The sequence below is a fragment of the Simochromis diagramma genome, unplaced genomic scaffold (assembly GCF_900408965.1).
Source record: "Simochromis diagramma unplaced genomic scaffold, fSimDia1.1 OVJJ01000816.1, whole genome shotgun sequence".
Classification (NCBI taxonomy): domain Eukaryota; kingdom Metazoa; phylum Chordata; class Actinopteri; order Cichliformes; family Cichlidae; genus Simochromis; species Simochromis diagramma.
Genome location: NW_024386908.1, coordinates 10,562,856 through 10,581,918, shown reverse-complemented (window position 1 = coordinate 10,581,918; position 19,063 = coordinate 10,562,856). Strand labels below are relative to the sequence as shown.

Below are 19,063 nucleotides of genomic sequence, written 5' to 3'. Positions count from 1 at the left end.
TTTGGTACCCGATTGTCTCGTACTACACTACAAAACCAATTTATAATTAATACTTTACTATTAATACAAACATTAGCACCGTTGTTATAATTTCGGACTGCGGTGCTTGTTCGCTTAGCTCATGTAACCTATTAAAACGCTGATATGTATTTTGTGTATTTCACATCACTGTGTAGATGGCACAGATTACAAAAAAAAAAAACCCAAAACAAAAACCTGTTCATAAAAACGAGAGGAATGAATAATACATACATATATTTCTTATTTTTCTTCTACTCAAGCTGCATATTCATTGTAGGAGAAAAAAGTCCGGCATTATTAACGTCACTGTTTGATTAGCAGTTATGTACAGACGATAACACAGACAACATAACAACAACGTATATACGTACACGCAACGTACAGACCAGCTACTACACACACACACACACACACACACATATATATATATGTGTGTGTGTGTGAATTTGCATGTTATAAAATTAATTCCTAAAAGCTGTGTCTTTGCTGATAATCATATGGTACCCTATGCAGTTTATATAGTGGGTAGCATCCAGATTAATTAAGGCGTCTAGAAGTTTGGGTCCAAACACACATAGCTTACATACGCTACTATCATTATTCTACGATAATATACAATCGTGCATAATTTTATTCCATCTGATGACAATAAGTGCAATTTCTGCAATTACTTGTGCATAACACACGCACTGAGATGGCTGTTGTGTGCATGTGTGTGACATTACGCCGCTTGTTGAGACGTTTGAGTAAAATCCACGAGCATTTTCGTAGGGATGGCGCATCCAGAGCGTGTGTGGCTACTTATCCTTCAGGGCACACCCCTCAATAGAAAATAGAATAGAACCTTCCTGCAAACTTCGCTCATACAGTCGAGGAATTTCACTGTGGCGCTCGCTACAAGCTCACTGGTAAGTTGCATCAATTCAAATCTCGATGAAAAAGAGGAAAAAATTAAATGCTATTTTTTTGTGCCTTTTTCTCTTTAATAATCGTTATTAGGGCAAATGTGAGGCTCATCAGTTAAATTACAAAGCTCATGATCTATATTTGCATGCATGCAAGAAAGACGGGGGAGAATATAACAGGTATGCCATGATATTTATTTAAATGCTTTACAAAAGACAGAAAGACCATGACTGAGGAAACAACCGGGAATGTTCCTGCTGCAGACTCTGAGGCAGAAAAACAGGCTCCTGAGGATGGGGCTCTGTCGAGGGAAAAATGGGCCAACAACATGGAGTTCATACTCTCTATGGCTGGTGAAATAATTGGCCTCGGAAATGTTTGGCGGTTCCCCTACCTGTGCTTCAAGAACGGAGGAGGTGAGAGGTTCTGTTTGTGGGAGAGTTGTTCTGATGGAAACATTCAACTAATAGATAAGGATCCTTCATTAAAAAATCAAAAAAAGAAACAAAAAAACAAACCCACCTGCTGATGAAATAGTTTGTGTCTATAATTTTAGGTGTCTTCCTCATCCCCTACTGCGTGTTCCTCTTCTTCTGTGGCATCCCCGTGTTTTTCTTGGAGACAGCGCTGGGACAGTACACGAGTGAGGGTGGGGTGACTGCCTGGAGGAAGATATGTCCCATGTTTCAGGGTAAAAACAAGGCTCACATTTAGGAACTGCATATTTTCTTCATGGAAATTGCAAAAACAATAGTGTAGCAGTTAGCAGTAAAGAAAGTAACATATAGAAGGCTAAGTCTATATTTCCAAGCTTCAGATCCAGTAGCTGACTTAGGTGTTATCTAACTTTCAAACGTAATTACATAAAAGGGGGGATTTATTAACCGTGCATGGTGCTGGGACTTGCTTTTATATAATGTTTCTGTCTTCTTGTCATAAAAGAAAAGAAGACAGCAGCCAAAAATGTCCTTTAACTATCTAAAATGTCACTTGTCCTCTAGGAGTGGGGTTTGCGTCCCAAGTGATTGTGATCTATCTGAACATATACTACATTATTGTTTTGGCATGGGCTATCTTCTACCTAATAAACTCCTTCAAAAGTCCCCTGCCCTGGTCTACATGTGACAACTGGTGGAACTCTGGTAAGAATGCTTGCTTAAACCCATCTGTATTTGATAAGCAGTGATTTTTCTTTCAAGACTTAAGAGAAAACAGCTAACATTCTCACTTTTATCCCTCTTTCTTTAATCACTTAGACTCGTGCCACAGTCGCATGAGCATCTTTGCAAACCCCCAACTGTTTCAGGCCGGGTCCAACTGGTCATTCTTACACAACGTCACCTCAATGGACTACTATGAGAATACAACTTAGTAAGTTGCATTTTGTTTTTCTGAGTTGTACAAATGAACTGTCCCCTGTCTGTCTGCTCAACTGAAAGTTTTTTTTATGTGGACTTGAAAAGAGTTTGACTATGAAAAGGTTAATAGTAATCATGGGATAAAACGGCACAATAGCATCTCTGAAACGCACCCATGCTTTACAGCAACATCTGGACAGCATTCACGGCACTTGCTCCACGTTTTGTTATGTTACAGCCTTATTCCAAAAAGGATTAAAGTCATGTTTTACATCGAAATGCTACACACAACACCCCATAATAACAAAATGAAAAACGTTTGCTTGAAATTCTTACAAATTTATCAAAACAACCTGCAGCCCTTTGTTGCATGACTTCCCCTCTCTCTCCTCACTGTCCTGTCTATCTTCACTGCTCCACAGTCCAAAAAAGGTAAAAATGCCTTTTCTTTTTAAAAACAAATTTCCAAGAATTACAAGCAAACTACTTTCACTTTGCCATTATGAGGTATTGTGTTTAGCATTTTAAGGTGAAAAAAATAATTGAATTTATTTTGGAATAAGGCTGTAACATAATTAAAAGGACAAGCGAAGCACTGTGAATACTTTCCAGATGTACTGTAAATGTTTTTCAGGGTAGGAAATGCTTACTTACTCCTACCTTGGGATAATATAAAGATAATATGAGGGTGAAAAGCAACCAAATAAATCTAAAGGACTTGTCAAGCTTTAGTTTAATGTCAAATGTTTGAAATGTGCCACATTTAAGGTATATTTAATGCAACGTCTTCTCTACATTATTATATTCACTGCTGTGGATATTCCTATTATCTTCATTGATTGGACATTTATGTGATATTTCTTACTAAAGTGGACCTATTATTCCTTATTTTCTGACACATAGCACATGTGCTACAACTGCATAAGACCACACAGGGTGCCACTCCTGTCAGCTGAGAACAGGAAATGGAGGTTACAATTTGCACAGGCTTGCCAAATTTGGTGAGCCTGTGCAGGCTATTGTTGGTGGTGTAATTTGATATTCTCTTGGCACACTTGGGGGCCCTTGGTACCACAATAGTTTAGATGATGCACCACACTACCAACCCTGAATAAGGTACAATCAGTTTTGCCAGCAAATTTGCTACAAAATTTACTTTGGTGACCTGGACAGGTGGCCTCAGGGATCTGTTAATTCTTAAAGGCTAGAATAACCTATAAGATCCTCACAAAAAGTAGATGTTCAAACTCATACCCAAGTTTTACCTTTTCATTTAAAAAGAAAATCACAAAGGGAACGTCCACATAATTAAGTTTAATTTCAGATGGGATACTTTATTAAGCAATTTAACAAGGGCAAAACAAACAGCTCATCGATTATTAAGAATAAAATCATTTTAAATTTTAAACATTTCAAGAAAAGTAACACATTTTAAAATATAAAATAATGAAATCTAAACTGTTGCTAATAACTCATTACCAGTTTTGATGAGGCTTTAGTGGAGGACAGAGAGAACACCCTGGATGTAGATGAATTCTTTCAGAAATTCTTTCTGAGGAGGTAGAACCCATTACAAAGTTCCCAAAACTTCCTCTAAGTCCCAATCTATGATTCCGGTAGTGAGCAGAGCAAATCTCAAAGATAATGAATCCATAGTGGGTTGGAAAAAGAAGGATAAATCCACTGGGTGGTCTTCTAATCTGCTCACTTCAATGATGCCCGGAGGAAAAAATGCCTAATCGTTATCTGTAGAGGGTTTTATACATCCTCTGAGACAACCAACATCCCACGTTAACAACCAACCACCTAGTGTGATGTGCAATCGCCTGATTTGAGACATATCTTGTTGTTCAGACAACAGACAATTATTTAGGCTGGATCCTTAGATGCACACACAGAGGTCAAGGTCACATTTGCACAGAAAGAAATACAGACAAATACACACACACATGCAGAAACAGTGTGGGTTGAAAAGTTTAAACATTAGAATTATTACATTTTAATTATTATATTCTTATTTTTTGATTAGATTTCCGATTACAGCAAGAATAACTCAAACATTTTGCTTGTTTGTTAGGATGAAGTAAAGGCTTTTAACAAGTCCCATTATGATAAATATGGATTATTTCAAACTGTGAATCATGCAAAGCATGATTGAACAATACAAATCTGAGGCCAAAACTGAGTACATAAGATCCACTTAAAATTAAAAATGCATTTACTATGAAAATAAACGTGTTTGTGGTCTTTATGAAACTGTTAGAATGTTAAAGGTTTAATTTCACCCCTCCTTATACACTTGTTTTTTTTTCTTTCCAGCAATGAAACAATATTGATGAGCACGTCACCAGAAGAGGAGTTCTGGAGGTTAGAAACTCACTCATACTTTTATTTTCCTTGAACATTAGAAGAGCTGGACAGTCAAATTCCCCATTTAGCTTGTCTTTGGGTGGAAAATTCCTCAACAATAGCTTTCAATGCTTCCCAGATATCAAAAGATAATTGTGAGTTAGAAAACACGGTGTGAATAGTGAGCCAACAGAAGGTGAATAGCATTTTTATTGAACTTCCAACTCTCATTCAAAGTTGTTTGCTCCTCTCTCTTTTAGACATGTTGAAACATGGCTGCCTCTTTTCACATGATAACCTCCTGATTTGGTGTGAGAACAAATACTGGGAAATCGCTCAGCACTACAACTGTGCTCCATAATGAAAACAATATGTGCTCTTTGCTGTGCCCATTTATAATCTAAACCGTATTCATCCAAAATAAACAGGGAGCAGTTTCAACATCCATATTCATGATGAGATGCTTGGTGGTGTTTTTTTGACGTATATATGAGGATCTGTTTATTTGCAGTGGGAGAAGATTTTAAGAATGGGGGTTTTAGTGAGCATTCATCAGCATTTGGAGAGCATCCATGTGTTCATGTGTTCCCACATGTCTCTTTTTTCATAGTAACCGTGTGTTAAGAATATCAGAAAACATGTCTTTGGGTAAGATTCATTGGGATCTGGCTCTGTGTCTTATGTTTGCCTGGATCATATGTTACTTCTGCATCTGGAAGGGAATCAAAACAACTGGAAAGGTAAGCATTTCCTTAACGTGGAGGATATCAGCTGTTAAAGCTGTCCCTGTTAAAGCTTTATAATGGTGTGCAAAGTGATGTGTTACATTTTTCCCGTTTGGTCGGTGGATAAGAAGGGATTCTCAGTCTGCAAAAATATGTAGCTTATAAACCCTTCCCTATTAAAAAGGTGGCACAAGCTGTCAGTCAGCACTTTTAGCTTGCTTGTGTGATATTTCTTGGGTGTTTGTGACAGTTATGTTAATATTAACCAGGAAATATGTATTTGATGTGCTGTCGAGACAGATATTACCCCCACTCGTCTGACAGCATTTTACTCTTTGCTTCAGCTCTGTTGTTTTTACAGACCCCAACTGTGCTTTTTCTGGCTCAGGCCTACTGTTCTCATTAACCCCACTTCTAGCCGCAGACTTTTATCCCTTTCTATTACATGAAGACAAAACAGCAATAAAAACCAAGTTAATGACTATCCGGTATAAACAGTGGAACACATGGCAGTGTACGAGAAGTGTTTTTCCTGCAGGAGGTGGTGGTGGCAAAAATTCCATTACAAAAGGAACTGCCAGACAGTTGCAGCTTATAGCTTTGTTTATTCTAAAACGAATCATGTGCAACTTTAAACCAACGGATGAGTGTATGAGAAGTATGCAAAACTACAACCTGCGTTTATATGTTTGTAGGTGGTGTACTTCACTGCTACATTTCCCTACTTGATGCTCTTTGTGCTCTTCATCCGTGGAGTGACGCTCCCAGGAGCTGGAGAGGGCCTGAAATACTACCTCAAGCCCGACTTCACCAGACTAAGTGATCCAGATGTAAGAGCTCACTCTGATTACCAAATGTTTATGTTGAAGTGTTTGGTTGTGGAATACAAAAATCACAAACACAGCACACAGTACGACCACTTTACCATCATCTGAAAGCCGCAGTGTGAAGGATGGAGTGAGAACGAGTTCTCCATCTGCACTGAAAGTCATCAACAACCAGATCATCATCTGCCTGTCTTCATTTCTCAACACAACACTGTCTGTTGGATTTCTCTCCGCTCTAACAGGATGAATACAAAGTCCTGTTATCCTCAGTTATGCACCCCTCCCCCTCCATTTTCTTTGCCCTGACTTCTATTTCCGGTCCCAAGACATAGCCTTAACAGGAAAAGCAACCCAAAGATGATCTTCAGTAAAACATATACATCTTCCTCACAAAGGAATGTAAATAAGGGCCTGATGTAACCTGTTTAAATACAATTTTTACCTTGCAAAAAAGTAATTTTTGTAAGCTGAGTCAGTGAATCTAATTTATATTTGCGTTTAAACAGCACAATTAATCTTCATTCTGTATTTTTGAGGATGTTCTGCCACTACGACACTTGGTTGTTCGGGTCCTGCAGGTCTTCAGCCCTCTCCACCCTAGTCTGAGTTGAAGCCCTTTGGTGTTTGCTTTTATCGGTTGTTTTCTCATCTCTCTCCTGTCCAGTCTTTGTCTGTTTGCCTCAGTTGCTGTGTTACTATCTCAGAAAGAAGAATCGTGTAAATCAGGGGAACGATCTGGTCATGTCACATGTGACCGTTTGAGTTAGAAGACAAAGTATTGCTACCCTTGTAGGAACCCAATAGCCCCAATGCAGTGTGGGAATACGTGTGAAAATAATGTTTTGGAGAGGTGCAGGTGAAAGCGCTTATAGTTACAGGGCAGATTTATGCAGTGCCAGATGGTCTTGGAAGCAGATCTAGTCATTCTAGTTTCTAGACTTGCTTTAGCGTGCGATTGTCTGTTTTCACGTGCACTGCAGAGGAGTGGTTCAGTTCTGGCCCACATCTGCGGTCTGTTTATTGTGTGAATGTGTCTCCTTTTGTCTCCGTGTCAGTGTGCGTGTTTGAATATGTACGCGGAGAAGCTCAGAGGACTTCAAAAATATAATTAATTCCAGGGACATAACAGTTCCTTCTTTGTCCAGAATAAGATGTAAAGATCATTTGCCACAGTCTCAGACTTCCATTTCTGACCCAAGGCAGGGAATAAACCAAGCCCACCACTGGGTCAGAGTAGAGGCCTCTATATAGCTTTGGAGCCTTGCCAGGTCTATCATGAGCAAGCCAGAGCTGTGGTGTCTCTAATGTTATCCAGATGCTGTCACGACTGTAGCCTGCAGATAGACAATAGTGAAAACAAGCCTGCCCACATTCACAAGCCTCAACGTGCACGCTCTCTCATGTAGTTGTAATTTATGACAGGGTAACAGCAAAGCAGGAATATGCAAATGCTGTATACCTGGGTAATTTAGATATCAAAACACAAAAAAAACAGCTCTTAATCTACTGGATCTGAAATGCCTTCAGTTATTTTAACAATTTCAGCTTCAAAACATGTCAGAAATCTTGTCCCTCTTCAGGTGTGGCGTGATGCAGGGACTCAGGTGTTCTTCTCCTATGCTGTTTGTCAGGGAGTGCTGACGGCTCTGGCGAGCTACAACAAATACAACAACAACTGCTACAGGTCAGCCTCCTTAAAGGCAGACATCATCACATTTATTGTTTTTTTTGTTTTTTTGTTTTTAATTTTTCGATACTTTTGGCTTGTCTCTCTGTCCTGTTCCAGGGATTGTTTGGCACTGTGCTGTCTTAACAGTGCCACCAGTATCTTTGCAGGCTTTGCTGTATTCTCAGTGCTGGGATTCATGGCTCAGGACCTTAACATTTCATTGGAAGACATTTCAGCTGGTGGTAAGATAATTGCATACAAGGAAGTAAAATAGAGTTTCCTAAATAATTACCTGATAAATTATTCTTGTAAACATGCTGTCTTTAGTTTTTGTGCATTAAAGTTTTAATTCATCCAATGCCCACAAGATGTCACTTTCTGTTCAGATAGAGTCAGAGGGTTGTGATGCTTTTTTTTTTTCTTCTTTTTTTTTTCCTCTTTGGGAATGTAGTCTCTCAAAAGATGAGGAGATACAGTTTTTCCCACAAAATGACCACTTACTTATTTGTGTCTGTCTATAATTTGTTTACTTTTTTTTTGCATTAAATCTGGGATTATTTCATCTCTAAGAGTCCAAACTCAGGTACAGCTTAAAGCTATGACCTTAACAACACCCTGGAATGCGTATGTCATGTTTTAATAGATGCATTCACATTCTTCTTACAGGTCCCGGTTTAGCCTTCATTGCCTATCCTACAGCTCTGTCGTTGCTTCCTGGTTCGTCCTTTTGGGCTGTGCTGTTCTTCTTCATGCTCCTTTTGCTCGGCCTAGATAGTCAGGTATTGTATGCAATGCACAATGCCCAGGATCAGGTCAAAATCAAAATAAGCTAATCTTCAGTTCTGTGTTCACAGTTTGTGTGTGTGGAGAGCCTGGCCACAGCCCTCACTGACCTGTTTCCACGTTATCTGAGGAGGCCGTGTGCCAGAGAGATATTGGTTCTGGTCATCGCTATTGTTTGCTTCTGTTTGGGGCTGCCCTTCATTACTGAAGTAAGCTGGTTGTGCACTATCAGCACTTGTTGAAATAAAGTAGGAAAGTGAACTATTCTGTTAAGGTGGCGTATTCTCTAGTAGTTAAAGCTTTTTCCATTTCATGTTGCACGTATAGGTTTCTGATAATGGTGACATTAAAAACAGACAAGGAGAAAACAGCCCTTCTGACAGTTTTATCAGAAGGTTTTTTTTGTTTTTTTTTCTCTTCTTGTTTCAGGGCGGGATCGTCCTCTTCCAGCTGGTTGACACATATGGTCCAAGTGGAACCAGCCTCCTATTTATTGCTTGCGCAGAGACCATTGTTATTGGCTGGGTATATGGTAAGTTATTGGCTCTAAACTAGTGCTGCAGAATTTATCCATGCAAAAGTAATTATCTTCCTCTAAGTTCTTTGAATTGTTTCTCAAAGTATTTTTCTCTAAATGTAAAAATGTTTTTGCATTAAAGCATACTAATTTAGCTCTTTATTAGTAAGACGATAGTCTTACTAATACTAATAGCTAGACGATAGTCTTACTAATAACCTAAATAATAGGGATATGTGATTTATCGATTTATCTTTAGAATATCAACATCATCAGTACTGCAGTACATCCACAGTAGCTACAGAAAGGAACTTTATTATATCTAGTTAGCTTATGCAATTCATACAGAGCCTTTGTTTCATCAGCATAATCGTTTTATCTCCATCTTTATAAGCATATCTTTTAGGGACCAACTTTGAAACAGTTGTTGGGGTCTGTCCAAAGTAAAATTAAAACAGCTATAGGACCAGCATTAAAAGTGACATTTTAATGATGATGCAGGGATAAGAGTATTGTGTGTTTATTTATGTCTAATATTATTTAATTTTACTTCTGCTACTGCACACGGTTAAAGCTAGATAACTTTTACCATGAATGGGGAATGGAGTATATATAACAATGTTCACTGACAGTGAGGCTCACTGACTACAGTTATTCATTTTAAACACAAGTACTGTGTAAAAGTCTTGGGCCACTCCTCATCAATTTATATTTTGCTTCCAAGATGCCAGACGTTCTTGTAATTTTGTGAAGTGGTTCTTGAGCGATAGTTCTCCAGGCTTTCTTTGGACACCAGCTGATTTTTCACTCATTTTCAGTCCAGCTTTTATATCTGACCATTTTCAGAGGTATGTTTGTTTTTTGTTGTTGTTGTTAACACGTTGTTGGCACTTAACACTGACCTATAAATCATTCTAGCAAAAAACAAAAACAAAATGCGTTATACTCAAGGGATGAATATGTGTTATGTCTACACATAACAGACAACTTAACAACGAACCAGTTTTAACAGGCTAGAGGCTTTTTTGTGGTTTGGATGCATTTTAGCCAGTGGTGTTGAAGATCTTGTCAAAATTGAAAACAGATTTTGCAGAAGAAACACACAATGGAACACTCGTATCAGTCAAGATTGGTCCCCAGAGCTCGGATCTAAGCATTACTGAAGAAGTGCGGGATTGTTGTGAAAGAGATCATCCAACATGCAAAGAAAAAATTTGAATATCCTTCAAGAAGCCTGGAGAACTATTCCTAAAGACTACTTAAAGACATGATAAGAAAGCTTGCCACAGTGCCACCAGCATCTTTGCCAGGTTCCTGACAAGATATTGCTGATGCCCAAGTCTTGGCTCAAGTCTTTTGCACAGTACTGTACACACCCACTTACGGCTTTATTCAGGCATGCCTTTGGGGCCCATCACTGATTGGGCCCCAAAGGTCACAAAAAATATAAAAGCCAGACTTACACACTCGTGATTTCATCTTTCTTGTTTGTGCTTCTTTCACTCTGGTGATAGATAATGCTCCCAGCACTGCTCTGATATGTCACCACATTTGTTGTTTGATTTGATGTCTTCTCTGTTAGAGTCTATCACTTTGAATCTTACCTTTTGTCAATGTTGTATTTTGTAGTATTTTTAAAAGACACATTTGACAAATGTACAGTCGTTATCTGGTGCAAGCAGATCAGTAGATGTGACTGCATGCACTTTTGATTAATGTTGAAAGTCATATACAAAAGTGTCATGACATGATTGTATAGCTAGTTATTAAGACTTATCACAAAGTCATTAGTGTACAATAGATCATATCTTTTGTCTTTTTTCTGGTTTATTTTCATTTCTCAGAGTCTCTGTATTTTATGGATCCAGGCAGTTTTCTTTGAGACTGAAACTAATTATGACTGAAAAGATTTTTTCAATTTCCTGAACTGCTTGTTCTTTGGTATTATCATACTCTGCTGAAGCACATGGAGATATTGATGTGTTTCTTCCCCTTCCCCCTTTTTTGTTAGCTGTTTATTCATTCAATTGGCCTCCCTTATTCTTCAAAGTGAGTCTACACAGTATTGAGATACTCAACACAGCATAGTGCGAGGACACTCTCTTTCTGCCTCTGTAAAGTTGTAGTTAGTTTCAAGGTTGATTACTGTATCATTCATGGAGCTGTGTCTGCCTTCCTAAGTAGGTTTGGCAAATTCTTCAGCTATTATGCATTTGCAAAAAAAAATCAATATGTGGATGTCTCTCCATTCTGCAGATCGTCTACTTTCCAATCTCATAGAACTTTACTCCTGTTTTTAAATGTCTCTGCCTCTTTCGGTAGCAAATGAAGGTGAGCTGCTTTCTAATCTTCATCTCCAATTGAACTCCTCCTACTCAGCTCCTCATTAACCTATACACTGCTGTCCCATGCGTTGTCATTTTCTTCTCATTTGGAAAACGTATTTTTTTAATTCAGTCATTTTGAGTTTTATTTCGTGATGTTTGTTGATTTGTTTGTTGTTCTTTCCCCCTTCTTCCTCATGTACTGAATCATCATAGATAAGCATTTGTGTTAGTGATGTTGTATTGCAAAATCCATTGTGACTGGATTTTTCATAGGCTACTTTTATAAACTGTAGTAATTAGTATATCAAGATGTATTGATATTTCTGGGGAATATTTATTGCAATGTGAAAAAGAAAGTTTCCATAAGTAAGTAGAGTCAGGAGCTGCTAATCAAATGTCAGTTATTAATTGGAACAATGTCCTTTGACAGATAAGACCAAAGTGGAGACGTTTGTTCATGATGCACTGCGCCATTCTTAGTGAAAACCAAACATAGCATATCATCACAAACATGTTATATCAACTGTCGAACTAACTTTTGATCATACATTGTGGTTTAAAGCTGAAACAGAACAGTAACTAGTAACTATGTCTAAATGTTAAAGTGAAAGTAAGGAGTTAAGATGAAACTTCAACTCCTCATTGTATTCATGAAGTGTTAGAGCAGTTCCTGTAAAACTGAAACAGTTCTGTTTCCCTCGCATTGCTGTGCATGTTACAGGTGCGGACCGTTTCTATGACAACATTGAAGACATGATTGGGTATCATCCGTTCCCTATGCTGAAGTACTGCTGGCTGTTCATCACGCCGCTCATTTGCGGGGTGAGTCTTCACTCTTGTATCATACAGTATCTCTTTAATCTGATTCATTTGCTTTGTGCCTTTGTTCTGTCTTTCACACTGGATCTCTGCTTTAATGCCAATTTCCTCTCATCTTTTTATTCATATTCATTGTTTTATACCTGTTACTAATTCTGACAACCAGTTTTTGGTCGCTTTACTGCACGCAGATTACATTTGTCAGGTACAGATACGATTGTTGGGGAAGTGAATCGTCTGCAATCATGTCATTGCAGACGTGATCAGCACAATGTAATTTCAGAGTTGGAGGCAGTGATTTTATAATCACAAAGCATCAAATGAATCTTAGAAGACAATGAAACTATGTGAAATCTCCAGAGAATTATATTTCAAGTCTGGACCTCCCTTCTTCATGGAGCTGCAGACTGATTTTCAGCTCACGCTATGGTTGGCCTGTGTTTTGATTCTCTGTCACAGCTTTCAAAGTGTTGATATCTGCTGCATCAGACAACTGTTTTCAGCTCTCAATGAAAATGAGCTGACTACAGTCACATGTAGTCACACATTTGGTGATGTGTGCTGCGCCTGAGCATGTTTAATCCTCAGTGCAGTCCTTTGCATTACTGGGATGGATGTGTTCTGTGCCTTGACCTGCTTAGGGAGGTGTGTCCAGTCACTGTTGTAGTGGGATTGCTAACATAATGCTATACTGCAGATAAGATTACATTCATTATTTAATCAGCTACCACCACAGTGTATTTGCTGGCAGCTTATAAGGTACAACTAACTTTCTTGTGACACAACGTGGGCAGATTAAGGCAGATTAAATGAAAATATCAAAGTGTTTATTTGATTTTTTCATAATCTTTTTTATTTTCACTTGATAATAAAATTACACTTTCAGAAAAAGCAGTTAGCTGGTTTTACTTGTGCACATTTGGTTCATACAGTTAGGTCCATAATTTGTTGAACAAGGACAGTTTTTGTAGCTTTTGCTCTCTCGCCCACCACAGTGGATTTGAAATCAAACAATCAAGATGTGATTGAAGTGCAGACTTTCAGCTTCATTTCAAGGGAAACTATTATATGAACTGTTCATACAATATTTTCAGCAGCTAAAAGTAAATTGGATAAGCTAACATAATTGCAAATATGGGGATTATTTTTAATACTTGGATAAAAAATCCTTTGCAGTCAATAACTGCCTGAAGTCTAGAAGATATGGGCATCAGCAAATGCTGTTTCCTCCCTTGAGGTGAATCTACTTTCAGTTGCTTTTTGTTTGGGGGTCTGTCCACCTTCAGTTTTGACCTGAAAATGAAAAGCATGCTCTTTTTTGGGCTGAGATCATGTGACTGACTTTGTCAGTGAAGAATAAATTCTTTGCCTTGAGAAACTCTTGGGTTGCTTTTGCAATATGGTCATTTGGGCACTGAGAGGTTTGCAACATTTGGCTGAATCTAAGCTGAGAGTACAGCCCTATAGACTTGAGAATTCTTTCTGCTACTTCTGTCTTCACTTAACACTTGGTTATTCAGTTCCTCTGGCTGCCATACATATCGATGCCAAAACATTAACTCAATTGGTATGGTATATATGGTATATATGATATGGTATGCTTCAGATAATGTTTGTTCCATTCTCTGTATTTTTACCTTTGTGATACAAGTGCATTTCTTCTTTTTAACCTTGTAATGGCAAGTGTAATATAAACATTTGATATTCAGTTTTTTAGAGCTCTACATCATTAACGGTATCCCCCCCAAAAAAAGAAAGCACATTTTTAAAATAATAAATAACATCAAAAAAGGCTGGGTGTAGCAAATATGATACAAATTAAAACTCACATATGCAAACTGATATTTTATTTTAGTTTTTTAATTCACAAAAAAGCTTGTCATTGTCACCCAATTAATGTAAGCATCTACAAATGGGGAACTGTCGATAAAAATGGCTTTAATTCCCGACCAGATAACAAACCCCCTTGAATTAAAAAGCTCAAAGTCTGTACTTTGATTTCAAATCTACTATGGTGGTGTACAGTGGCAAAACAACAAAAAAGGTGTTTTAATCCAACAAATAATGGACCTAACTGTAAATTAAAAACTAATTCTTCCACTGACAGCCATGTACTCATATAGATGGATAGGCCAGTAGGATGTTAGGACCAAAAACAAAGCTAAAAGTGAGTGAAAAATTGACTTACATTTGTAGAATCACCTGAAACATGATTCCAAATGAATGTTAATCTTGTTTCATCTGTGCTGCAGCGGTACCGCATTTGTTCTGCTGTCTGTCTTTCTAACTTGACTCTTTCCTATCCCCTAGCTTACATTGCTGTATAACCTGGTGCAAAGTCATCCTCTTGTTGTATATGGGTTTGAGCCTGGCACCTGGGGAGTCACACTGGGCTCTCTGCTTGTTCTTACACCCCTGATATGCATCCCAGTATTCATTCTGGTCTCACTATATAGGGTGAGTGAACTCAGATTTTCTTGTATTTATTTCTTTAACTCTTCTATATAAGGTGACCTTGAGTGTTTTAAAAGGCATCTAAAATGAAATGTGTTATCACTATAATAAAATATTTTTTAATACAAATTATTAACTAGGATAAAGCTAAAGCAGTATTTTTCAGCACTTGTAAGATTCTTCTATTGTGTGACTAGCTCATTACATTAATTGCATTTCTCTAAAAACAATCAGGATCCCGAAAACATGAGTACACCATCCAGTGACCTGCGCCAGAGTCGGCCACATAACCCAGGGCTCACATTGTTTAATTATGTCATAGTCAAGGCACGGGGGCAGCCAGACATGAGGGTGGAGTATAGAGAAGACAAGCTGGTAATGGAAGAACCTGGTAGTGCTTGATGTTTGCTGATGAAAGTTTATATTTTCACCTATTAAGAAAAAAAATATTCCTTTTATATAAATGATTATATCTTAAGGGTCTTCAGGGGTATTTGTTTGTTCTTTTGTTAACATGAGTTTTTACCTTACTACTCTTTTGCTTATGAATAATAGAGTCCTTTGCGTTGTACATGTACCTGTATACCTCTAATCCTGCATACTGTAACTGGATTAAAAGAGCACTCTGCTGATTTAACATTGTGTTTTTTGTAACACTTATGGAGTCATGAGGAATAATAGTTTAGCTTACGTATAAATTATCCCCTGTGACCTGCACCTCATAACACCTCAACTTTGACATGCAAAATCTGTGCCTTGTCACATTGAGTTCTGGTCAATTTTTACCAAAAAAATGCAAATTTCTTGTCTTCATTAAATGCAATATACATACAGAACTTTCACATCCAGTGAAATTAAGGCCAATTGCATTGAATATGAATTGTTTGATTATTTTACTGTATGTAATAAACTGTAAGTTTTTTCATGAATTTAAAGGTTAAACCATTTTTTTATTTTTTGAAAATATTGTAATCTGTCAAATCAATCAATAAAAGTGGACAGATTTGGATGATTTTGTGTTCTATGTGGTTGTAGCTTGTGCAAGCAATGACAATATAACATATCAACACGCTAAATATCCCAGTCTATTCTATGCAAGTCAGTTTAATCAATTAAACTCACATTTCCTGTTTTGTATCAAGAAAAAAAAGCATTACATTTATCTTCCTACCGTGTTTTTTTCTCACGCATGTCTGTGGTTACAAGAAGGTAATAATGCAGCGTTGATGTGTGATGGCACTGGATGTGTGTGACTAGCGAATGTGCTAATGCTCTGTCATTATGCCGTGCTCATTCATCTGTGTGATCCAAACTGGCATTCAATTAACTGACAATTCCGCCCAGTTGTCTTCCACCTCTCGTCACCCTCAGTCCCCCCCGCTCGTCCTACACTGACATAAAATGACCCTTACTCCTGAGTGTCACTCAGCATCGGATCCCGATGCTGAGTGACTCCTAGCCCCCCCACTCCTAGCCCCCCCACTGTACGCCTTGTACACCTATGACTGGGCACCAACCCACCTAACCATGTCATTGTCAAGTATGCCAATGACACAACCGTGGTTGGGCTCATCAATGATGGAGATGAGACTGCGTAGAGAACTTGTCCCACTGGTGCTCAGAAATTAACCTGAAGCTGAACGTCTTTAAAACGTCTTTAAAACAAAAGAACCACTCCCCTCCCAATATGAATGGAGAATCTGTCTCTGCCTTCAGGTTTCTGGGCACCCACATCTCCATCAATCTCCTCTGGATCCACAACACCAACAACCTTGTAAAGAAGGCCCAGCAGCGGTCTAGAATAACCTAGACCAGAAGATGCTGCTGGGCCTCTACGGCTCCTCAGTGGAGAGCATGCGCTCCTACTGCCTGGATGTGTGGTTTGAAGCGGCCACAACTGTGAACAGGAAGCACAGGGTAATTAACACTGCCCAAAAATGAATTGGCTGCCCTCTGCCTGTCTCAGGAAAACCAGGGCCATTATAGGTGACCCCTTGCACCCCGCCCACCACCTGATCGGTCCGTTCCCCTCTGGTCAGCGCCTCAGGCAAATCAGGTCTCACGTCTCCAGACTAACAAACAGCTTCTTCCACTGGGCCATTTAGACCGTCAGTAAATACTACCTCCTCACACCCCACCCCTGCCCACTCACCTCAGCAGTTTCAGCCACTCTCTGGGTGATGAGCAACCCTCATCACCCAGACCACTCACACATGGACTCTATTCTGACCAAGGCTTTTCTTTGCATTTCTTCCAAGAACATTGCAACTTGTTCTCTAATATGTGCCTTGCTCTTATTGTTGCCTCTCGGTGGTTCTAATCTTGTAGATGATTGTTCCATATTTTTATCAATGCACTGTATATTGACAGATCTGTGCTTATATTAGAAGCAGAGGATCCCTGAGGCCGAATATAGAACTATAGGTTTGCAAGTGTGCAGGACTTCCTGTATTTATAATTAGATCATCCACCCACAGGGCTTTACATAATAAACCACTACCCCACTGTGACACTGAGCCAGAGCCACTGTAATGGAAAACCTAAATCCCATGCCATGGGTGCCAAGAAATGACCAGATCATACCCCCTACACCCCCACCCCTCGCCCTTCAAACACACACACACACACGCTCGCACACACATGTCAAAACAAATACAAAATCAACAAGGTAAAAGGCTGGGAGGTCTTTAACAGATGATATGGAAACATGTCACACTTTAAAACACCCTTTAACCAAAGCGAATCTCTGCCTCAGTAACATAGTTTCCTATTTCCATAACATTATATACAGGACAGAACTAGAAGGACGTTAATTCAGTGTATGAATCAAGCTCCAAAAACATTTCCCATTGGATTTTTCTTTCTTGCTGATTGATAAATGTTGACAACTAAAACTAAAACTCGTTTCCAAATTTCATAAAATGAAAGGGAACCAAGTTAAAAAAAAAGATTTTCAAGTGGAATGCACCTGTAAGATTTCCTGAGAAAATTCCTTCACCTATTTCCCATTTTCCTAGCAAAATCTAAAGGAATAAAGGATGGCTTAAGACTTTTGCGCAGCACTGTGTACAGGATTTTAAAAGCAGCTCTGTCTTAAGTGGTTCATCCTGTCAAGATAGCCTCCATGTAAGTGTTAGTTTCAGACCCCTTTAAAAGAACCATTGGCCTCTGTCCGGTCCTGGGCCCTTTTCCAAGAAGCATCTTAAGACAGAGATTGTAAATCCATTTTATGAAATAATCACAGATTAACGAGTAGTTCGCGTCATATACGGCTAAGAGCATCTCCAAAAGGTCAATAACCCTCAGGATTCACTGTGAACTACAGAATTCATTTTGGGTTTTTATCTCTTTATAGCCAAGGAAAGTACTTCGGCAAGGAGACATCATTTGACAGCAGAGTTCGAGTAATAAAAGTATTTTGGCCATCAGACTGCTACATAGCTGAAGAAAGGAAATAGGACAGGACCCTGGAGTATCTACACTCCAAGCTGACTGATGATGGAGACTTTGGACGAGACTCTCTGAACATCCAGGATAAGGTGAAGATGGAAAGGAGGAGAAAGGTTTCACGAATGATGGTCTGAAAGTAAGAATGACAGAATAGTAATGAGTTTTAAAGAACAGGGATCGGAGAAAGTTTAGCTCTGGGAAGGCGGGCAAGATCATCTTTGGATCAGAGTAGTGAGGATGAAATTAGTAATGAGGGGAGTGTGACACTGTGAAAGAGCTAATGAGTGTAAGAAAAGCGCAGCAGGAATAAAGGTAAATGTGAATTAACAGATCTTCTTTACTGAACTTCATTGCAACAACATCTGCAACATTACTAATAACATTACTAGCACGGGAAAGAATCGTTGTAGGTTAATTATTAATATAACATCCGTGCGTTTTAATTGCATATAATTAGCCTGATAAAACAAAATTGAATAGATTGATTTCATAATTGATTGAATTGAATAGCTTTGCGCTACTTTGGTTTTGGTGATAGCCTTAAAGTCTTTTTATAAGGCATGTTGCTTGCTTAGCTGAAATTGACAAAGTTTAAAACACAAAACTGACTGTTAAAAAAAAGTTTTGTTTCTAACTCTACAGAATTTAGCAACTGGGGATTGGCTGCTCCTGCAAGGGCCTCAAACAACCACTCCTCCTCTGCATAGTGGGTCCCTGGAACGACCGGCTCATGTCGATCTTTGGGGCCGACTGAGGCACGGCCACCCCTCATGCAACTTCTAGGATTCATGCGTTTTATTGTTATTCCACCAGATTTATTCACATGAAGTGAAACAAAATTACTGGTTAAGGACAACA

General features: G+C 38.7%; 1 protein-coding gene across 3 annotated transcripts; it reads left to right on the top strand.

Moving 5' to 3' along the window:
* The first annotated feature begins 793 nt into the window (after positions 1 to 793).
* LOC120735750 (sodium- and chloride-dependent GABA transporter 2-like) lies at positions 794 to 15,521 on the top strand. 3 transcript variants are annotated; one of them, XM_040035377.1, is made up of 17 exons: positions 913 to 929; positions 1,021 to 1,106; positions 1,191 to 1,343; positions 1,484 to 1,618; positions 1,929 to 2,069; positions 2,184 to 2,298; positions 4,605 to 4,652; positions 5,245 to 5,374; positions 6,055 to 6,189; positions 7,767 to 7,870; positions 7,973 to 8,097; positions 8,522 to 8,634; positions 8,710 to 8,847; positions 9,068 to 9,170; positions 12,204 to 12,304; positions 14,612 to 14,758; positions 14,990 to 15,521. In XM_040035377.1, the coding sequence occupies exons 2-17, from the start codon at positions 1,058 to 1,060 to the stop codon at positions 15,155 to 15,157; spliced, it is 1,905 nt and encodes a 634-aa protein (XP_039891311.1). In that variant the 5' UTR covers positions 913 to 929; positions 1,021 to 1,057; the 3' UTR covers positions 15,158 to 15,521. The 3 variants fall into 3 exon arrangements, with proteins under 3 accessions (XP_039891312.1, XP_039891313.1, XP_039891311.1); XM_040035378.1 differs by lacking the exon at positions 1,021 to 1,106 and having other exon boundaries at positions 794 to 929; positions 1,143 to 1,343; XM_040035379.1 differs by lacking the exon at positions 1,021 to 1,106 and having other exon boundaries at positions 867 to 929.
* The last annotated feature ends 3,542 nt before the right edge of the window (positions 15,522 to 19,063 follow it).